Source organism: Tinamus guttatus, unplaced genomic scaffold (genome assembly GCF_059628265.1).
Source record: "Tinamus guttatus ecotype Peru unplaced genomic scaffold, ASM5962826v1 Tinamus_guttatus_pri_ptg000364l, whole genome shotgun sequence".
In the NCBI taxonomy this organism is placed as follows: Eukaryota; Metazoa; Chordata; class Aves; order Tinamiformes; family Tinamidae; genus Tinamus; species Tinamus guttatus.
The window spans coordinates 1,615,023-1,634,750 of record NW_028288898.1 but is presented as its reverse complement, the minus strand read 5'-3'; the positions used below and the strand labels follow the sequence as shown (position 1 = coordinate 1,634,750).

General features: G+C 38.3%; 1 protein-coding gene across 1 annotated transcript; it reads right to left on the bottom strand.

Moving 5' to 3' along the window:
- Positions 1–595: 595 nt before the first annotated feature.
- On the bottom strand, positions 596–19,484 carry CAB39 (calcium binding protein 39). Its single transcript, XM_010219246.2, has 8 exons — positions 19,328–19,484; positions 12,108–12,272; positions 8,317–8,435; positions 6,227–6,395; positions 5,800–5,859; positions 5,045–5,110; positions 3,980–4,123; positions 596–3,175 (listed from the first exon to the last, which is right to left on the bottom strand). Exons 1-8 carry the CDS (start codon positions 19,439–19,441, stop codon positions 2,987–2,989), a joined length of 1,026 nt encoding a protein of 341 aa, XP_010217548.1. The 5' UTR covers positions 19,442–19,484; the 3' UTR covers positions 596–2,986.
- Positions 19,485–19,728: the final 244 nt, after the last annotated feature.

Sequence of the window (19,728 nt, the reverse complement as noted above, 5' to 3'; positions counted from 1 at the left end):
AGGAAAAAAATAAACAAAATACACCAAAACCCCACATACTTTCCAGTACTTTTTGCTCAAACTTGAAGAATCCTCATCAAAAACTCCTAAAGCTTCCCTTGACGTTTCCACCCTTGCATGTCTTGGGGTGTTATAAAAGAAAACTAGGGTCAAATAACTTCAAAGGCAAAAAAAGCTACAGTATTTCTTAGAGAGAGAATTATCAGTTCTACCAACCTGTGCTCCAGAAATCTGGAAAGAAGGGAGTGAAAGAGCACTACGGAGGCTCCACTTCCATTAACCTCATCACACCTAACCTCATCACACATGACACCTATTGTCTTTGCCTTGGAACACGCAAGGAAAGCAACAGCATCAGCAAAAACAGGCTATGGACAAGCAAAATAACAGCTCATCAGCAATTAACTGAAATTGGAGGCTCTAACACAACACTTTGCTCCTCATAAATGCTTAAGGCATACACAATTTTTCACGCTTTAGAATTACTTTGCCTTTTAAAGGAAGAAGGTCAAACCCCTTAAGACAATAAGGAGGAAAAGAAATTCACATCCACGAGAAACTCACCATCCTCAGAAACATAGTAAAGCACACACAGTTTTCTTCAAAATTTTATTTCAATTTAAATTATGGGGCCAGCCAGATTTTTCTGATAAGAAACGCATTTTCCTCAGGAGAAATGAAATGCTACTATGGAAGTAGAATTACAATTGTTTACATCTCTCTCAAAAAAAAAGAAAAAAAAAAGGCAAAACCAAAAACCCCTCACATTTAAATAACTAAGTAATATCTTTAAGCCTTCAAGAAGATAATAAACCACTTCCAGAACAATATTTTTTAATACGAAGAGCACACCAAATGAGCTTGAGTTTAAATACAACTTCTTTTCCAAAGCCAACATTCAAATGTTTTCACATACTAAAAAAGTTACCATAGACATTGTTTCCCAGGCCTAATAAAGATTAACCTACATCCCAGTCCAAATGTTTTCACTTTACATATATAAATCTTTAGCACTTCTATATTTTTCTAAAGAGGAAGCCTTATATGGTATGGTGAGTAACTTGGCAAATAATGTTTTCCTCCGCTCGGCTATGATAAACCAAAATATAATAGACTGTTAGTACTGAACTATAATACCATATCATGGCCAATTATGCCTGCCTGTATAAGTGATCTTCAGTAAGATTAAGCTATTTTGTTTCCAGTAGGCAAAAGTATGCAAATCTGTATGCAAAGTACACATTAAGAACCTTTAAAAACCCAATTATAGTATTAAGAGGAATTTTCAATTACAGAGTGAAAACACCCGGTTTTCTGGAGCTACTACCTGACTTCCCTTCTGAAGGCTTTAAAATCAGCTTAAATGTCATTACGTAGTTTCACCTTGCTGATTGCAAAATATTTTAATTTGGAGGAGGACAGGAAGCAACAAACATTTTCTATAGCAGTCTCAGCCAGGTTCAGCCATGCAGAATTTGAACTTTCAGACTCCAATCCATACGTTTGGTTGGTTTTGATCTTAGCATTACTATATGATGGATAGATACAATTTTAATAACATTGTTTAGCTATATTTAGTAGATTCTTTTTGTATGGTCACAGTAACAAAAACATGGTGCAAAATCAGTTTTTTGTTGTTTTTATAAATACTGATAGTTTGCAGCATTAAAAAACAAAATCAACAAAATTAAAACCATTTCGTTACCACTAGGACATCTAAAAAATTACGTTTCTTGAAGTCAGAGGGAATTGAAGTATTCACTTTCACAACTACTGTACTGACTTTACTATAAGAGGAAACTGTAGGCTCCCCAGAAGCAAAAGAAATCAATATTAATTTAGCATAACCTTTGCTGTTTGTAGAACTGGTGAGCACACTAGCTTAATTGGGTAAGGCCAATATTATGTGAGAATATAGTTTAAAGGGTTCCAGATCTCTATTTCAGCTTCCCTAATTGATGGCACCCCATTAGATAAGTGAATACAAAGAAATTGCATTTTTTTTTTCTTTTAATGCTGCAGTACTTAAGATTGTTAAATCAGCATTTTCATGTGATCTGAAGTATTCAATTACATATGAGCATTCATTTTGCAAAACTCAATATTAGGTAATAGTTACAGACTAATACAATAACATTCCTCTGCTGTACAAATTAAATCATACTTTAAAGAAATGAGCAGCCTAGGAGTTATATACAAAAGAAACCAGCAAGCATTGTTGAAATGAAATGCAAAATGTCACTGCTAGCTCTACTGTCTGAAATACCTTTAAAGTAAAATTAACAAAAACCCTTAAAACATATTTCCAAGTTTACAAGTCAATTCTCAGAAAAAAAAATCAAATCATGTCAAAAAAAAAAAATCTATAAAGCAGTGAAAGGCATATATACATTTTCCTTATGAACCTTGAGATTTCACTCTTGCTAAGTTTCAGTATCGGTTTATTTGCAAGACAACTGTTTATCCCAATAAGCTCACATCTTAGATACATTTCCCCTTTGATTACAAATAAAGCACTGCACATTTTTTTTTTAATCAAGGCATATAATCTTATAGTATGGTGCCAGGTATGCACAGGTCACATTGTGCTCATATCTCAAACAAGGTAAGTGCAAACGTACAGGTTTATTCAGATTTGCAAGCATGCAACCTGTTGCTTAACTACATTAATACCTTCTTTCCTAAACCAAACTAGTATCTATATGTTTGCTTTCATGAACCTAGAATCTTTCTTTTCAGGACTCCTAAAACAAGCAGTGTCTTTGAATTCTGAAATGACACAAATATCAATAAAGTCCACATTGTGCAAGAAAGCAGCAGCTATGTTTTTCAAATTGGACTAAAAAAGAAAAGAGAAAAACAAAAACCGTTCACTGAACAGCAGATTAGCAGTAATGTTCCTCATGAATCGATAAGAGTGCCTGATGCTGAATATCTAACAGCAAATGCTGATTTGGGGTTTAATATTTTAGGGGTTTATTGGAGATTAAGCTTCTTGCTGTGCTGGTCTCTTCAAATCCCTGATCTGTTTAACTAAATAGGTCTTCTCATCATTAAATTGTTCATCCTCGGTCCTGTCATTCTGAAACTTGCTGAGGAACTCAATAAGTTTGGTCTGGTTCTTTAGGAGGATGTCTAATATAGGCTGTGTCTTGTTAGGATTGGCTACAAACACCTGCAAGAAATAAAAGTAATTTGGCATAAGAGGAGGAAACACAAGGCTCAGTTAAAAACAAACTCAGCAATTTAGACAGTGACAACAACAGCTTAAAGTGATATTTTCATCACTATTTAAATATGCCCACAGAAAAAAAAAAGAGGAGTAAAAAAAGGTAAAAATAATTTTATTTTTATTAGAATAGCAACCAAGCACCAGTTTCAAGTAAATTCACATCTACATGAGCTGATCAGCCCTAATGCCCCACAGGCCTTGCTCAAAATATCCCTTGGTTCATTTCTGTAGCAAATGCATGGTATCACATTATATAGAGCATCAGACGGATGTATTAAAGTACACCAAAAACATCCATACCTCAAGTTATATCTCCAAACTGTCATTTGCTTGTTTACTGCTAAATCCAAAGGCCTCTGTTTTAATATGCAAACTCCAATTTAGGTATTGACGTTCAAGCGATTTGATTAAAACACAGCTAGCCTCCTAGGAAAGCACTTCTGAACCTCAAGATGCTTCTTGCTTTCACATAAAACCATGCATTCCTCCTTATTCTACTGCACTACTTCTTCCTTAATTCCAAAATTTTTATAAGATTACATTGACAGTTGTATGGTTCATAAAGAACTTATCAACAATTTTCAAAAAGATAAAGGTAATTATTTGTAAAGATAGCCCATAATAAAGACAAACACTAGTTATTTATTTAACCGTTTGGCACATGTTCAGATGAATTCCACTCAGGCTCATGTAGAATTTTACTCCACTAAAACAACTAGGGTTGTGGATTAATTTTTAATAGCATACCTTAAACACATGAAAGGCCTCAAACTGAATGTTACGACTCTTGTCTCGTAGAAGGTTCATCATTAGTTTGAGATTTTCAGGTTTGCTGATGTATTTTGTCATAATTGTGAAGTTGTGCCTATCCAGTAACAATTCACCAAGAAGCTAAAAGTGGGAAGCAAAACCGAGTGAAATATTACTGACATTTGAAACATGGAACACCTTTTTCACAAGTGCTTTTAAACACGCTTAGTAATTGATACCAGTGTGCAAGAACAGTAAGACGGGAACTCAAAGGTCCGGTTTTGTCTCATTTCCGATGATGCAGTTACCCCTTCTCAATACCACAACTGAAAAATCCCCTTCCGCTCCCCACCTTAGTGTGAAATAAATTGTTAAGACAAGTCTGCCTCACTTCCCCTCCCCAACCACGATTTCATAATCTTTTCCATTTATCGTGCATTAATCATTCATTACCGATAAGAATGTGATAAAAATAGGGACTCTCTGCTTCAAATAACATTCCTACTTCTTTTGCTACCTTCTCTGCACATAAGATACGCAAAATTAAGACAGAAATTTCAGTAATTACATATACACATTTTCCCCAGCTCCTAAGAATTTTTGCTGGTAAATAAACACACCAAAGCTCTCAGCAGTACACAGAGCCTCTGTCTGTTGGGAGTTCTGATGCAGGAGCAAGCCAGTAAGTACCATTCTCGCCATGAGTGAGCCTAGTTATCTATTATATTTACATTCAACTTGACATTTTTAACTTGAAAATAAGTTTGCTCTCGTCACGCTATGCGAGTCTTCTTTAAATTATTTAGTGGAAAAGATACTTGCACATAGCCATTTCTGCACGTGAAGAGAAAAGACCCAGGATCTGCTCAACATGACAAGTGAAAGGACCAGAATAAAGAAAACTAATGTATCCAAATAATTTAAAGATATGAACAAGTTGTAACTTCTGGTTTTGCTCACAACTTGTTTCATGTTTGTAACTAAAAAGCAGTTACTGAAGTCAATTCAATAAATCCACGTTCTCTCATCTTGCATTTAAGAAGAAAATGAAATTGCCTTTACCTTAAGTGACTGTCTTTTTGTTACATAATTTTCCGAATGAAGTAGCTTCTCGTACTCACTGAAGAACTAAACAGAGAATAAACAGAAGAGTTAGAACCTTTCCAAGCATCACAGGACCTCTTCCAGAGATTTATGACTGCATTTTACTATAGCTTGATTTATAATTATGTGTGCGTGTGTATAATTATAACAAATTGAGGAGCAATCCCATAACAAAATTCTAAAAATGTCAGTAGAATTTCACTAGTCTTGTAAGCCACAACTGTTGAAGCATTGTATGCACTTAAAAAACCAAACTAAATAAAAAAAATTCCTCTTTTAGAAGCCTTTGATATTTAGATACATATCCGGGCACTTGGTTATGTGTTCAACAGTAACAATGCCCAGCTCCTGCAGGCTCCCTGCTCGCCAGCTTTGCCAGGAAGGGCCCAGCTTCCAAGGTCATGGCCCAGGACAGGCAAAGGAAATACCTGGAAAGGGGTTCCCTCTAGTGGAAAGAAAATACATTGCCACAGGACCAGATAACCACCCTTGCTCTCTTGCTTTCACCTTAGTCTCTTTTTTATAGTCAACAATAACGTTTTAATTTTGTTGTTGTTGTTTTTTTGGCACTAACTACTGTCAGCTCAATTGGTTCGATGTTGTATAGAAGCTTTCAAAAAGAAAGCTAAAAAGAAATGACAAGTCTTACTTGGGTTCCTCAAGAACACAATATTCCATACCAAGAAACTGAATATTGAAACATATTTGCTCACCCTATCGTAATGTTGTTCCAAAAATTCTGCACTTAGCAACTTGTGTCTTGTAAGCAAGTCCTGTAAAAACAGCACAAAAACAATATTTTTACTAAAATATTTCAACAGTACATGTTCATTCAGAATAGCCAGAACCTAAGACAGCCAACAGATCATTTAGTTATTTTATTAAACAAAGCAGCCTAGGACATGAATGCTCATATTTGGAAATTGCTAATGAACTCGGTATTACTTAGGAAAGGCAACTTACACCAGTGAATCAGAGTATCCCGCAGTATTATCACTGTAGCTTACCAATGCACGCCTGACCAATTTTTTTTTCCTCTCTCTATGCTTATTTTGCTCAAGCAAGAAACATGCAACATCTCAGTTCAAATAATGAAGAACTACAGAAATACTAATACCTAAAATACGGAACATAAATTACCTTGAATGTGGCAAATGCATCTGAAGCAATGTCAAATGTCGACATTTCCACGTATCTGAAGAAATCATAGAATTGTTCTGACCACAAGATGATTTTAGCCAGTGGTTCATGTCTGATGCATTCTCGAAGCATTATTCCACAATTTAGAGCAATTTCTGGAGATTCGTACCTAAAAAGAAATACATTCAAAATTAGCATTGCAACACTACACTGCACAATCAAAATTTCCAGTGCTATTGAGTCAACAGTAACTCAGAAAATAGAAGGATTTAACTCTATATTAAGTTCTACTTTCACGTATTTTTCTGAAATATTACTGAAATCACAGAAATGGTTAAATTATTGACAAAAATAAATAACTTGTATAAAATGAAGAGTAGGACTAAATAGAAATCTCTCCCTTTATTCAAAATCATTTTTGTTTTTTTCTCTCTCCTATTTGTGGGATTGCACATATCTGGATATGCAGTAAGCAGCCTTGGTCTAGAAAGTTGTTTGGTCTAGAAAAGTTACACATAGCAACACTTCACATAATACTAGGCTTTATATGAGCAAAAAGCTGAAGGATTAACAATCCTGGACATGGTTTTGTGCCTCCTCTTTCATTAAACCTTCCCTCAGCCTCCCTGCTTGCTCTATGCAACATGCCCTGGCTGAAGTGTTGGCAAGTGGCCTCTGATGGTGAGGACAGCACTGGACACCTTCCTTTCACCTGAGTCCTTATGGGTCAGGCAGAGCAGATGCAGCTTTGAGAAGACCTTCTGGAACAGTCCCCCACACGGACCCAGTGCAAGGGATGAAGCCAACGGCTCCAGCTGGGAATTGCTGCCACGTTTCCTCTAGTACTTTCCTGTTCCCTCTGCTGATTTTAGCATATGCCAAGGACAGCTGTCGAAAACTTAGAACAGCAGGTTCCAAGTGTGCACTTCATAGAAAAGCTAAGATTGTTGCTTGGAGATACAGACTTGGAGAAGTCAAAGCCTCTTAAACATCACCCCACCTTTCAGTTGAAAATATTTTGGTCCTAAAACATCGAGCCCTCATTTAAATTCCCCAGACGGATTCTGGGGCAAAGCATTGTTGTGTTTACTGAGCACTAACTATATTATCTTACAAAAAGTTTTCTCTTGGAATAATTTTCACATTAAATGCCGCATTACTTGGCTGTTCAATCTTTCAGGGAAATCTGAATTCTACTAATTTTTTTGCAACTCACCCCATATTTTCAATTTACTGAAATTTCACTCATAAGATGCCACAGGTAGCACTTAAGTAACTTAAGTTAAATGCTCACTTCAAGCATTCTCACTCAGCAGTATGTTTCAGCAAGTCCTGTTGATAATTAGGACAACTAGGTTACAACCCTCTGTCATATATAAACAAGGGCATGCTGAGAAAATAGTTTATTTTTCTGCACCTTTAATTTCTTTGCAAGTTATTTTGAGAATGTACTGGATTGGTGTCTTTGCATTTATTTTATGCCATAATTAATAATCCTCTTGTCCTCCTAACAATTAAATCCTGCTCCCCTTCAAAACGACAACTTTAATGCAGGAAAAAAATGGAAGTAGCCCAGGCAAACTAGGTATCTTTTCAGAATGGAAGCAAACACTCAATACTGCTTCTGGGGCTAACGTTTTGCACCAGCAAGAAATTACAGGATGAATCACTCTGAACAAGGAGCCACAAACCAAGATCAGGGGATAGGACAGAGAAAGGGAAACTTTGGCTTTTCTAGAGCACAAAGAAACAAAAAACATCACCTAGACTCTAGTACTTTATAAATGAGTAAGGTAACAAGTAAATGGTCCAAACTGCATCAGATAGTGTACTGAGAGGAAAATATCTGCTGCAACCCAGGAAGAATCTTCTTAGGTTACTATCAGTTCTCATTTTGCAGTGATATATCACGCAAAAGAATATTCTTGGTGTTCTGTCAAAGAAATTTTCCTTTTTCCTAGGGAAATTACAAGTTTTAAGAAAAAAATAAAAGTACTGGAAAGGAAGGAAAGAAAACATTTCAAGATTCACTTTTCCATGAAATTTAAAACTTTGTGCTTTTTAAAAAGGTATATTTGCAAGGTACTTACCCTTTTAATAGCATGAACAATATATTTTGTTGAGTGCAGATATATTCAACTGTAGGAGTTCTTGTACCAATTTGCCTTCTGAGAATGTTGTTGAAAATTTGAGCAACATCTTTTTTGCCCTGTCAAAAACATAAGCAGTTAAATACATAATATTGAAGTGCTCTATGGAAGTAAGAATTAAATGTTATCATCATCATCTCCTGCCTAAGTTTTGCAGTTTGGCCAGTCTCTGTACATTCCCTTAATTAGATCAAATGTGTCAAAGCATAAAAAACGCCTTACATTAAGAAACAAAGCCACTTCATAGCCCATCTAGTATTCCTATGTAGCATCTACCTCCAGGACTTGTTCTGTACATGTTATTGTTGATATGAAAGTCTTTAACCAACGTTCTTGCTCGAATATTATTTAATATTCTGTTATTCTCTCACCTCCTCTAGGAACACAGAGTCTGCAGAGCACTTGGGACTCTAGTGTTAACATTCAACTTAATGTTTTATCTTATGGAGGCAACAAATAAAAACCAAAAGAAAATCATGCATTGACTTACAACATAAGTCTCTCATTTTCTAATAGACAAAAAGAGTATAAGGAGAACAAATATGGTATAATCCAGCACCAATTACACACCCGTGCTGTACACACAAAAACAGACACCAGACAGCATGAAAGGAGCTGGGAATGTTCTCTCCACTGCATATTGATGCACTCACCATTTATTTCTCTTGGGACATGTCTAAAGTTAACAAATTCGTAAGGACATGAAGAAAAAGCTGACCAAAAGTATGAATACTTTTTAGTGCCATTCACATCTAGCATTTAAAATTCAGATTTCTGAAATTAACTTTCCATTTGGGACGGTCACGAAGACATCTTCAAATTATTTGTTACCAAATGTGATTCAGAAAACAAAAACAAGCAAACTTTTGCAAAGTCTAGATTTGCAGATAAAACCTTGCTAAGCAATTCTACCTAAAGGCTCCCTGAGCCTTATGTGTAAAAGCCATTAATAGAGCATTTTTCTCAAGAAACTGTAGCTCTCCTTTAAAAACTCCTGGTAGCATCAGCAAGCCTTCAAGTAAACTATAGGCTGTACTTTTTTTTAGCAAGCATTTTAGAAAAATAACAGTGATTATTCAAAACTAATATATTTTAAAGCAAAACAACAGTGACCACACTGCATAACAATGATAAAAAATAGACACATAAAAGCATGTAGGGGAAGTGTAGTTTTAAAAATGACATCTTTGGTGAATGAGCAGGGGCAGCGTGTTAAGAGCGTTGTTTTCCGGACAGAAGCTTTGTTTGTAAACGCTTGTTTTCTCAATCACAATTCCACTGAAAGGCCAAAGCAACACCAGGATTCTTTGTTCTGCTAATGAGTGGAGCAGTGTTCCCAGAAACTGCTTTACTCAAACACCCTGTAATACAGCCATCAACTCCCATTCACTAATATTGCCAATTTGCCTTGGATTGCGCTGTTTGCTTTGAATTCACCAGCAAGAACAGCATTTTCCTATTATTTTTTGTAATTTAACCGGTAGTGGCGTGCAGTAATTCCAAATCTGGCTGTTGTTAAAAACTTGTATTACCAAATGATGTCATGGCCTAGCAAGGGCAAAGAGGCACTGAGCCTTGTGCCAGTAGTCACGACTGCAAGAGGTAACAGTAACACTGGGCTCGTATTGTCTTCCATGTCGAAGGATGCAGGCTCCCTTGTGCAAAAGGCTTTTCTGTTTTCCTTCATTAAAATTAAAAAAAAAAAAGAACAAAATCCCATTTCACAAAGGATACCTTCTCTCCTACAGAGGCATTGCCACAAATCAGCACGGAGATGACTGCTCAAGTTCATAACACTATTCAATAAAATAGATGGTTTTGTTGATTACTCTGCTTCGGAAAAAAGCTTCCAGATAAAGATACCATCTTAAACAAGCCTTTACACACTGCAAGGCTTGGGTAGTTGCTTAATAAAAACAAAAAGCTTTTCCTTTTCAACTTTTCTACCATGGTATTCACTTTCAAATATATTTGAGATAGTTTAATAGTCAGAGTAAACAATACATTATATCCAAATGTTATAAAGAAACATTCAGAAACAAGAGTAAATTCCTTGACAAAAAAAGACATTTACTCAATCCCTGAATGAGCTCACACTTTGCAGGGGCACCAGAAGGAATAAGTGCTAAAGTCGTCTTTTAAGTTTAAGAATCAACAGGAAATTAAGCTCCTATCTCCATCAGCAGAGAGACTATCAAAGGAGACAAGCCCAGTCTCAGAGATTTGAAATGCCAAAGCCAACATTTCACAGCCTTCGCAACAAAAAGCTAGTGCAGGTCTGGAGCATGGGGCTGTGCTGATGTTCATCCTGGGGAGCAGCAGGAGCTGCACTGCAGGCCGGGTCCCAGCCTTGCACAGCAGCCTGGGGAGCAACGGGAAGGACTTGTTCCCTGTCACGGGCAAGGCCACATGCCCAGGGACAATGCAACCCAAAGCCTCAAAGCAGGAAACTCCTCGCAGCCCTTCAACTCCCCTCAGAATAAAATGGTTAGTTCTTTTAATGAGAGTTAAGCCTGTGTGAATTGTTATCATTCTTCATTAGCAGAAGATAATGAAGGTTTCCTTCACTAATAAGCGGGCTGCGTAAACACCCCGCTGATAAGAATCTAGAGGTCAGCAAAATCCCCATGCCGATGACGTTGCACCACTTCCTTTCCTCCGCAACTAAAGGCCACCCTCTTTCAGCATTTACTTTTAACTTTCTCAAGTCTCCCTGTTATTTAACAACCAGAATGCTTTGTGCATTTGGGGTGAACATTGTGTGGGTCAGAAAAAATACCACAATACTACGGCAGAACACGAACCAGAGGGGTTATCAGTGGAGCAGAGAGGAAAGAACAAGAAAAAAAACATTATTTTTTGAACGCCATATTACAACAGGACTTGACATTATTGTACTGGCTGCATGAGCAGCAGGTTTATGAACGACACCACTTCCCAACAACCTTAACAAGCTGGAGGGTTTGCATGGTCAAGGCTGCAGAGGGAAATACAAGGGTTCTTGGCTCTTTTCCTAGACAACCACAGACTTGCAGGACCTCAGGGAAAATGAGAAAATTCAATTGTACTGCAGTTCTTTGTAAGCAATAGTGTGATTTTTCACTGTGACACCGGGAGGCTGAATAATTCAATCCAATGAGGTGTCAAGTTCCACACAGAGGTTTGTATAGAGATATGAAGTAGTATTATTTGAGACTATCCAGTAAAATTTAGTGAGTTTTGTCTAAACAGAAAAAAGGATGAAGCAGAAAAAAAAAAGTTGAATCGCTTGGTACCAAAGGAGAGAGAAAACTACTAAAGATAATCTTTAATATAAAAAGCTTTTACTACATATTTTCAATATGTTTCAATAATTTTCTTACTTTTCTTTCTTACAAGATGAGATCAGACATATGGCTTTAAGTGACCTTGTGTTCATTACAGAATTACTAGGAAGAGATTAATCCTTTTGCGAACATAACTAAAGATAATTCAAAAATTTTAACAGATCAGTATCTGTAGAGGTTTATCTACCTCAGTTTTGCTCAATTTATGATTTTGTGCAAATTCACAGATTTTGCATTCCGTATTTGCTTAATTTACTAAGTCATTTGTAATAATGAGTAGAGTTTCTAGTGGCTTTGTCACCGCCAGAAAATAAAACCAAACTTTTATGCAATCAAAGTGATCAGCATTCAGATAAATCGATTTCAGCACAGACAGCGTATGAAATGTCACACTTATTTCCTTACCTCAAAGTCGATTAGCTGCAAGTCGGCTACAAGGGTACTTAGAAGACCACTGTTGTACAGCTCTTGAGCAAGCTGTGCCACAGCCTCTGTCTGTGGCTCTTTTTCATTCGTGCCATAGAGGATTTCTTTCATGGCAACAAGATTTTTTGAAACCTCCTCAGTGGCCTAAAGAAAACGGAAAAAAAAACCCGCAGTTAGAGTGCAGGCAGTGTCATTTGTCTTTAATTGTACATCCTTCTATCTAAGATAGCTATCATTCTTCTCATCAGCAAATTTCTACTAAAAAAAAAAAAAAAAAAAGGAAATGAGAGCCCGTTAAAAAAATACTCATTCTGCAAATAAGACTATGTTACTAAAAAAAAAAAAAAAAAAAAAAAAAAAAGATGCTACGTATAGACAATTTGGTTGGCAAGACAAGTTATCAAAAACAAAAATCTCTTCTTTTTCACTGTCTCTGAACTTCCTATTTCAAAACCCCCTCAAGATAGTGACACAGGGACACGCAGCAGGCAAGGCTTCCGTTGGGTAACGCTCAGGGACACAGGATCCCACTGGAAAACGTGACACAGGGAGCCCATCTCCAGCGAGCTGCTCGGAGACAGAGGGGACAGGCAAAGGGGCTCAGGTGCTTCCATGCAGGTTCCTCCTGCAGAGGAGGGACAGGTCCCACTGCTCCCGGAGCGAAGCTGGAGAGAGGAGCTCCTGGGTTCCCATGTGGGCTTTAGCGATGGAAGCAGAATTATCTCGTGAGTAAAACTGAAAGCTAAAGCAACAAGAACGCTTCTGAACACCCATTTCAGTATCTTTAAGTGCAGTTATCTTCTGGGGAGAAAAATCTACTCCATTAAACATAGAAATCTGTATAGCTTGGGAATAAAATGTTGAAAATGATCACCATAAATAACTAGTTTAGTCATGTTATATTTCAGCAGTCTCTGAAAAGTAAGTATTATTATGAATTAGTAAGTATTTTATATTGTATATAATATATAACACACAACATATATAGCATTTCATTACACTGTACATTACATTATAGTAGTGCACTAATTCTTAGCAATGCCTTGGACTGATCAGATATGTATACATACACCTTAATACACATGATTTATGATGGGTAGCACATGGAAAATAATCAATGAAGAGGAAAAGCAATCACTTCGTGAATATTATCTGTCACATATGAGGATGAAAAATATTTCTCATTTGTGGGGTGTATCTAGAGAGGCCTAAAATCAGCATGGCACATGTACTATTAGGGACGAAGCCATTCCAGCTTTGCTAGGTATGCAAGCAAGGACTCCATGACCTTTAAGGAGGCTCTGTATCATTTTTAGCTCCTCCACAACTTTCCACTCCCTTCTGCCTCCCCTTTCTCTCTATTTCCAGTTCCTATCCCCAGTTGTCTCCTCCTTAACTGAAATTCCAAAGGATTTTCTGGGCACTGTTGGTGAGATAGCAAGAAGCAGGTGTTCAATAAGACTGTTCAGACTTCTGACAGCTCCTGAAGACCTAAAATGGGAATGCCAGTTCATGATATTATAACAGTTATTACACTATACAGCTGCTTTATTTCTTCAAAATTCAGAAGAATTATATCTTTCCTAGGAAAAGAGCAGAAACATCTGTCAAACCAGGAGATACAAAGATATGCCTTGGAAACAAGGCTGCTGCTACCAAGGAAAGAAGAAGCAATGAAAATGCTCTTGTAGTCTCTGCGCACTAATTTAGAAAGAAGATGAAAGAGGAAGAAGCCCAGAACTCCAAGTAACCATCTACTTTTAGCAAGAGTGGGGCAATTTGGAAGACCAGCCTACACTTATGCCCAAGGCCAGTGGAGAACAACCCCCTCCGACCCTCTAGTAATCACACTCCAAGGCTCTCACCTACCACCACCCCACGGAGAGCTAAGGAATTTAAGTTCTTCCAAACCAAACACAAAAACTCAGTGTTCCAAACACTGAATGCTTTAAAAATAACCCGCTCTGGCCTAATACAAACATACGACTCAATAATTTGCAAACGAGACACCAAGAACCGAAGACCTTCTCAATGTGCTTCATGCGGATCAACGCTCCGTTTCAATGAGAACTTGTGCAGACAGAATCACAGAACCCCTTGGGCTGGAAGGGGGCTCCGGAGGCCACCAGGGACCAGGCTCTGCTCAGGGCACAGCCAAACTCCGAGTCATATCAAGGTCCCACCTGGCCGAGCTCTCAACAGCTCCATGGACGGACCAGGCGCAACTTCCCCGGGCAAATCTGTTCCAAACCTGACCACCTTCACGGCGTCACCTGCAACTCAGGCCAGGGCATTTTTTCCTTATATATACTGCAAATACAGTTTTTTGAAAATATTTTAGGAACAACCAAAGGCTTTTGATACACTAAACTGCCATAATTCCCTCTTCTACTCTATTCCAGCATCAAGAGGACTAGAAAAATGCTTACATACTCATCACGGAATCTCTCTATACTACATTCCATGAATTCTGCAGTATAGCCCAAATATTGGATGTGCAGAGCTATTTTTTTCCATTCTGGATACATTACAGACAGGATGGAATTTAGACATTTTGTTAAAACTAAAAATATAATACTATATTTAACATCAATAATCAAGAGTTAAGTGAAAAAATAGTAAAAACAAAAACAAACAAAAAAAACCCCACCAGCTACAAAGCATCATTTGCATGATTTCCTATAGTAATAAAGTCTAAATTTATTGGCTACCTCTTTTGACAAAAATGCCTCTAAAGAAAATCCAGACATGCAGTGAAACTGATTCAAAAAAAAATAAGATCAAACAATCAGACACTCGATATGCGTAATCATACACTACACAGTATATCACACTTTTGGTGCAATACTGAAAAAGGGTAACCACAAAGTAATTGGAGCTATAGGGAACAGATCAAAGCTGAAATTAAAAAGCATCAGATAATCTATGATGTTAGAGGACAGGTCAGATTATCAAAGGCTAACTAAAATGTAAAAGGAAAATAAATGAAATACTTATTTCTCTATTTTTATCAAGGGCAGTAAGGCCCTATTTAAAAATAGACATCATGAAGTCGCCCATAATGCCTGTCACACTGGAGCCGGCTCCATGCCTTGAGAGCTACCAGCCATTACAGCTATTCCACTCTCCAGGAAATTTCAGGGACTCTCTGCAAAAACACTGGCTCCTCAAGCACGAAGCGGTGCAAACACCGAACACTCATTCCGAAGTGGGGCTGGAGTACTCGGGTTTTTGAAGTAAACGCTGCTTTTATTTACAGAAATCAAAACGAATACAGTATTTAAGGAGAATGTTATTTGTGTTCAACAGGCTTCTGGTCTATGGCTGCAGGTTCCAGCAACAACAGTAATGAAATTATATAATATTAGGCAAAAAAAATCAAAAAGTTAAATTATCTAAAGTTTGAGGCCTGTATGCAGTTTTTTTTTTTTCTTGAAATAGAATAATCTCACTCAAACAGAATTATTAAAATGGTAGCTGGTATTTACATTGCCTGGATATGGAACTTCACTAAACATACAGTTCTGGACAGCATTCAGCTATCTGTGTATTATTAGCTTATTATTAAGGCAAAAAAAAGGAAGTTATTTTTCAGCAGACATCTGTCATAAAGACAAAGAGCTAGGTTCAGCACCCAGAGAACTGCTTTGTTTCACTATAAAAGAAAGCCCTGAGTAACAGCCCCACGCAGGAGGCAGGGCAGATGACCCAACCTTTAGCTTTCATTCAACCATGCACTGATCCTATCCATGTGCACAACATCTTTAAAGTTTTACTGCTTGGTAAATTACAAAGTTAATTCACTGAAATCTAATGTCTTGTTGCCCTAGCCATACATAATATTCAACTCTGAGGTTGAATCAAATAAAACAGCCTATTGCACTTGTTCATAGACAGAGTATCCTGGCCACTGAATAGAGCTGGCAACTTAAAGAAGAGGCAGAGAGAGATCATGACTTGTGGATTTTCATTTTGGCCCAAATTTTGATGTGTTGTTCTGAAATAACCCACCTGAACAGGCCAACTGTAGGGCTGAAAGAGCCACCAGAGAGCCCAGATGGGGCTGTTTGGAGCACGTTAGCCCAAGGTCAGAAGGCAGGGCAGGGCAAGTATATTACATGAGTAAATATTTACCTTCACGACAGTAAACATGTGTGCCACAAATCAAGTGAAGTCACAGTATAAAAATAAATGCTGACGTAAGCCAAAGAGGAGGTAGAGATGAAAATAAAATACTAATGTGCTAGCTCAGGGCAGGCCCCATCTATATTCCCTTCTAAAGGGAAGGTTTTCCTTCCCTTTCTCTCTTCTTTAGTCCCCTTTCTCGAAGTACACGAGTAAGAAAACTAAGAGCACGAGACTAAGAGGTCTTCAGCTATAAGCTGTTAGTCAATTCAAGCTTCTGAAATAAGACAGCAAACTACTCCCCAGGCCTAACTAGAAGTTGGCATTCACGAAGCACCCGAGTGGTAGTGCAGAGGATGGATTAATTACACATTCAGTTTTTAAGGAAAACTATCCCTTTCTTGCAAAGCTCTATCTCCAAACGCATCAGGCAATCATTACAGAGCATCCTCTACATAGCATCAAACTAAGCACCAAACTCAGCCTTGACAGTACACTGCTATCTGACAAAAACACACCTTTGAGTGAAACCACAACAGTGAAGTAGAAATTTAAATAACAATAATAACAACATTTAAAAAGTCAGAGCAACAACTATTTTCTATAGTCTACCCCTTCATACAATAGAGTTATTAAAAAAAGAGGCAAGCAAGAGAGAAATTGAGAGAGAGAAAACTGGCATTCTTTTTCCCTTTGCTTAAAGGGTGGTATCTGTGTTTATGTGCTTCCCTGCACATACAACTGTCAGTCATGGTATTGAGCTTTCTGGCAATGCAGAAATCCTCAATTGAGCTGTAAAGTTACATTGCAGAAAGGATCATAATAATAATAGGGGTGGTGAAATGGAGATGCTTATGTATTAAGCCATGGGCATGCAAAGATTTATTTTCTTTTCTTTTTTTTTAATAATGTATAATAATAATAATCATGGATATTGCTGAGACTTCAAAGTCACTTCAGTGATTTCTCCTGACTGGAAAGAAACAGGCAATGAGTTCAAGGTGTTCAGTCAGAGCGGGACCCTCAAACACATGATGACTGGTCTGCAAGACATTTAAAAACTTTATCAAACCCGCAAACATTCAGAGAACTCAAGATACAAGCACGGTCACCTCGATGGAGGTCTTAGCTTGCCCACAAAGCAAGTATTTCCCACAGAAACTCTGCTAAGACGTGAGGCCTGGTGCCTGCAGCATCCAGACCTGTCATTTCGGCTCCTTTGCGAATAACCAAGAGGGCAGGGGCCAGCACTGCCATAGCCAACTCTGTGTCACCAAAGTCTTGAACTCTCCTCGCATTTAACCTACTCCAGGGAAGGGATGCTGCTTTCCTTCCTCTTCCAAGTGGAATGTATAGCTCCCTGACACAGCAGAAAGAGCTCCACAGGCTTCGTGCATAAAACATGCTGTCAAAGCAGCCACACACACACAGAGCTGAGGGATTAAAGACCAGCACGCTGTATGTAACAGCACCAAGACGCAGGTATGTGACGCTGCGCACGGCTACGCGCAATGGAATGAGGCTGGTCTGTTCCCCGATACAGAGAGGTAAGAAAAAAAAAAACAAGATGGCACAAAAAGGCACAGATTTCAAAGCAGAGCTGCATCTCCAGGAATCAGCAATGAGGCCAAGGTGAAGGAGGCAGTGCCACGTCTCCTGTCTCGGGCTACACCTCTCCTGCCAGCTGCCTTGAACCCAGAAAGGAGAAAACAAAAGTGACAAACTCTTAGCTTTCTGCTAGCACTCTGTGATGAACCAGGAAAAAGAACAGGATGAGACAGAGGCGTGCACCCTGTACAGGCCTGAATAATCCGTTGCAGCAGGGCAGAAAAAGCACCAGGGAAAAATCCTACGGCGCTGTGAAAGACCCGGACTGTAGCACATCCTGGCACGCAGGCGGGAGGTGCTGAGCCTGAACAGTACCCAGATAAAGATGGCAATTCAGTCCAGACCCAGCCCTCCCCACATTTAAAGCAACAGAGCCAAATCTGGATGAAAATTAGTGTAGAGAGGATGGTAATGCTCCACTTAGAAAACACCATGGCTAACTCCTGCATGTGGCTTTTGCCTTAGATGAGCGAAAGAGAGATGTAGATGTAGAGTTTGGTATTAAGGGAGCAAAGATCACTGCCTGAAAAGGACAGGGGGTTTCGTAACAGTAAAACCAAAGCAGGAAGTCAAAGAAAGAAGAGGATATAAAGCCTAACTTCCTTGAAAAGCATTCATACTTACCCTTTCCTTGTTCTATATATCTATACAGATATTCAACCATTCTATCATCTATTCATTTATACAGATGCCAGTAAGGCACAGAACAGTTAAATGGTGCTGGAAGAGGATGTGAGGAGGGTATCACAGTCTACTTCAAAGGCTGTTTTTCAGGAAAGGTTTTCAGGACATTTATTGTGCTTTTTTTGTTGTTTTTTCAGTATTGCCATCTATGCCCTGGTGCTCAGTAGGTGGGAAGTATCTGCACACAGGGTGAACTTTAAGGTAGTTTTCAGTGAAGACACCAAATGAGGAATAAATAACTGGCACACAACACAGAGGACAGGACCTGAAGCAGCAAGCCATCTCATCTCAAGGAAACTGCAGTTACACAGGCACTTTTCAACAGCCTTTCACGAGGGCCGAACAGAAGGCAGGAGAGGGTACGAGTATATCCTCCACTTTACCCACAGAACCTCCAGGCTCTTTGGTCTCAATACCAACCCCAGCATTCTGCTCTGTGAGCATTCCCATGCGCTAGCAGAGACAGAACTAGTGTACAATGGTAAAATCCTTACAGTGGACACAAATAATACTAGAAAGTTGCATGGCTATGAGCTGGCTGTGATATGAGTTCAAAGTCAAAGAGTTCCAAAACAAATTATTTCAAATATCAGCTGCACATGGTATAACAACACAAAACAAACCAAAGTGAAACAAACCAGTTCAAAGGTACATACTAAACATAAGAGTGCAGAAAACATAAATACTCTTAATCGGTTCAGTTTAAACAGCTATAAACTTCACAAATAGCTTTTTAAAAAAATTTTCAGTATTGTTTACCCACTGAAGAATCCCAGCTGTACCTTTTCTGCCTTTTTGTCGGAGATATCTTGCTTTTCTAGAACTGCCATACTTTCCTTGAGGTTCTTCACTATGTCTGCAGGAGACTTGTGGGACTTGCCAAAGGGGAATGGCATGGTTGCAAGCACACGGGTCCTCCTTCTAGGGCCCCTGCTTCACCTGGAAAAGGAGGAGAGGAAAAAGGAAGGCAGGTCAAAAATGGAAGCGAAACGCCACCACCACAGGGTACACGGACACCAAGTGCAGTGGTGCTGTGTTCGTAAAGGAGTAGCCACCCTTGAAAGTCAAATGGGAAACTGCCATCATAAACTCATCTGTGTTATTGATTCTTATAAAAGACAAAATACAGAGTTTGAGGACTCAAATTAAGATCACTATCTTGTTTTATAGCAATGAATGAAAA

Bases quoted from the DNA above. Each gene is read 5' to 3' on its own strand.
- CAB39 (XM_010219246.2), bottom strand. From the start codon at position 19,441: ATGCCATTCCCCTTTGGCAAGTCCCACAAGTCTCCTGCAGACATAGTG. The intron at 12,273-19,327 runs GTACAGCTGGGA...CGTTTTCTTTAG, and splicing joins CCGACAAAAAGGCAGAAAAG to GCCACTGAGGAGGTTTCAAA. The intron at 6,396-8,316 runs GTAAGTACCTTG...ATTTCTTTTTAG, and splicing joins TTGTTCATGCTATTAAAAGG to GTACGAATCTCCAGAAATTG.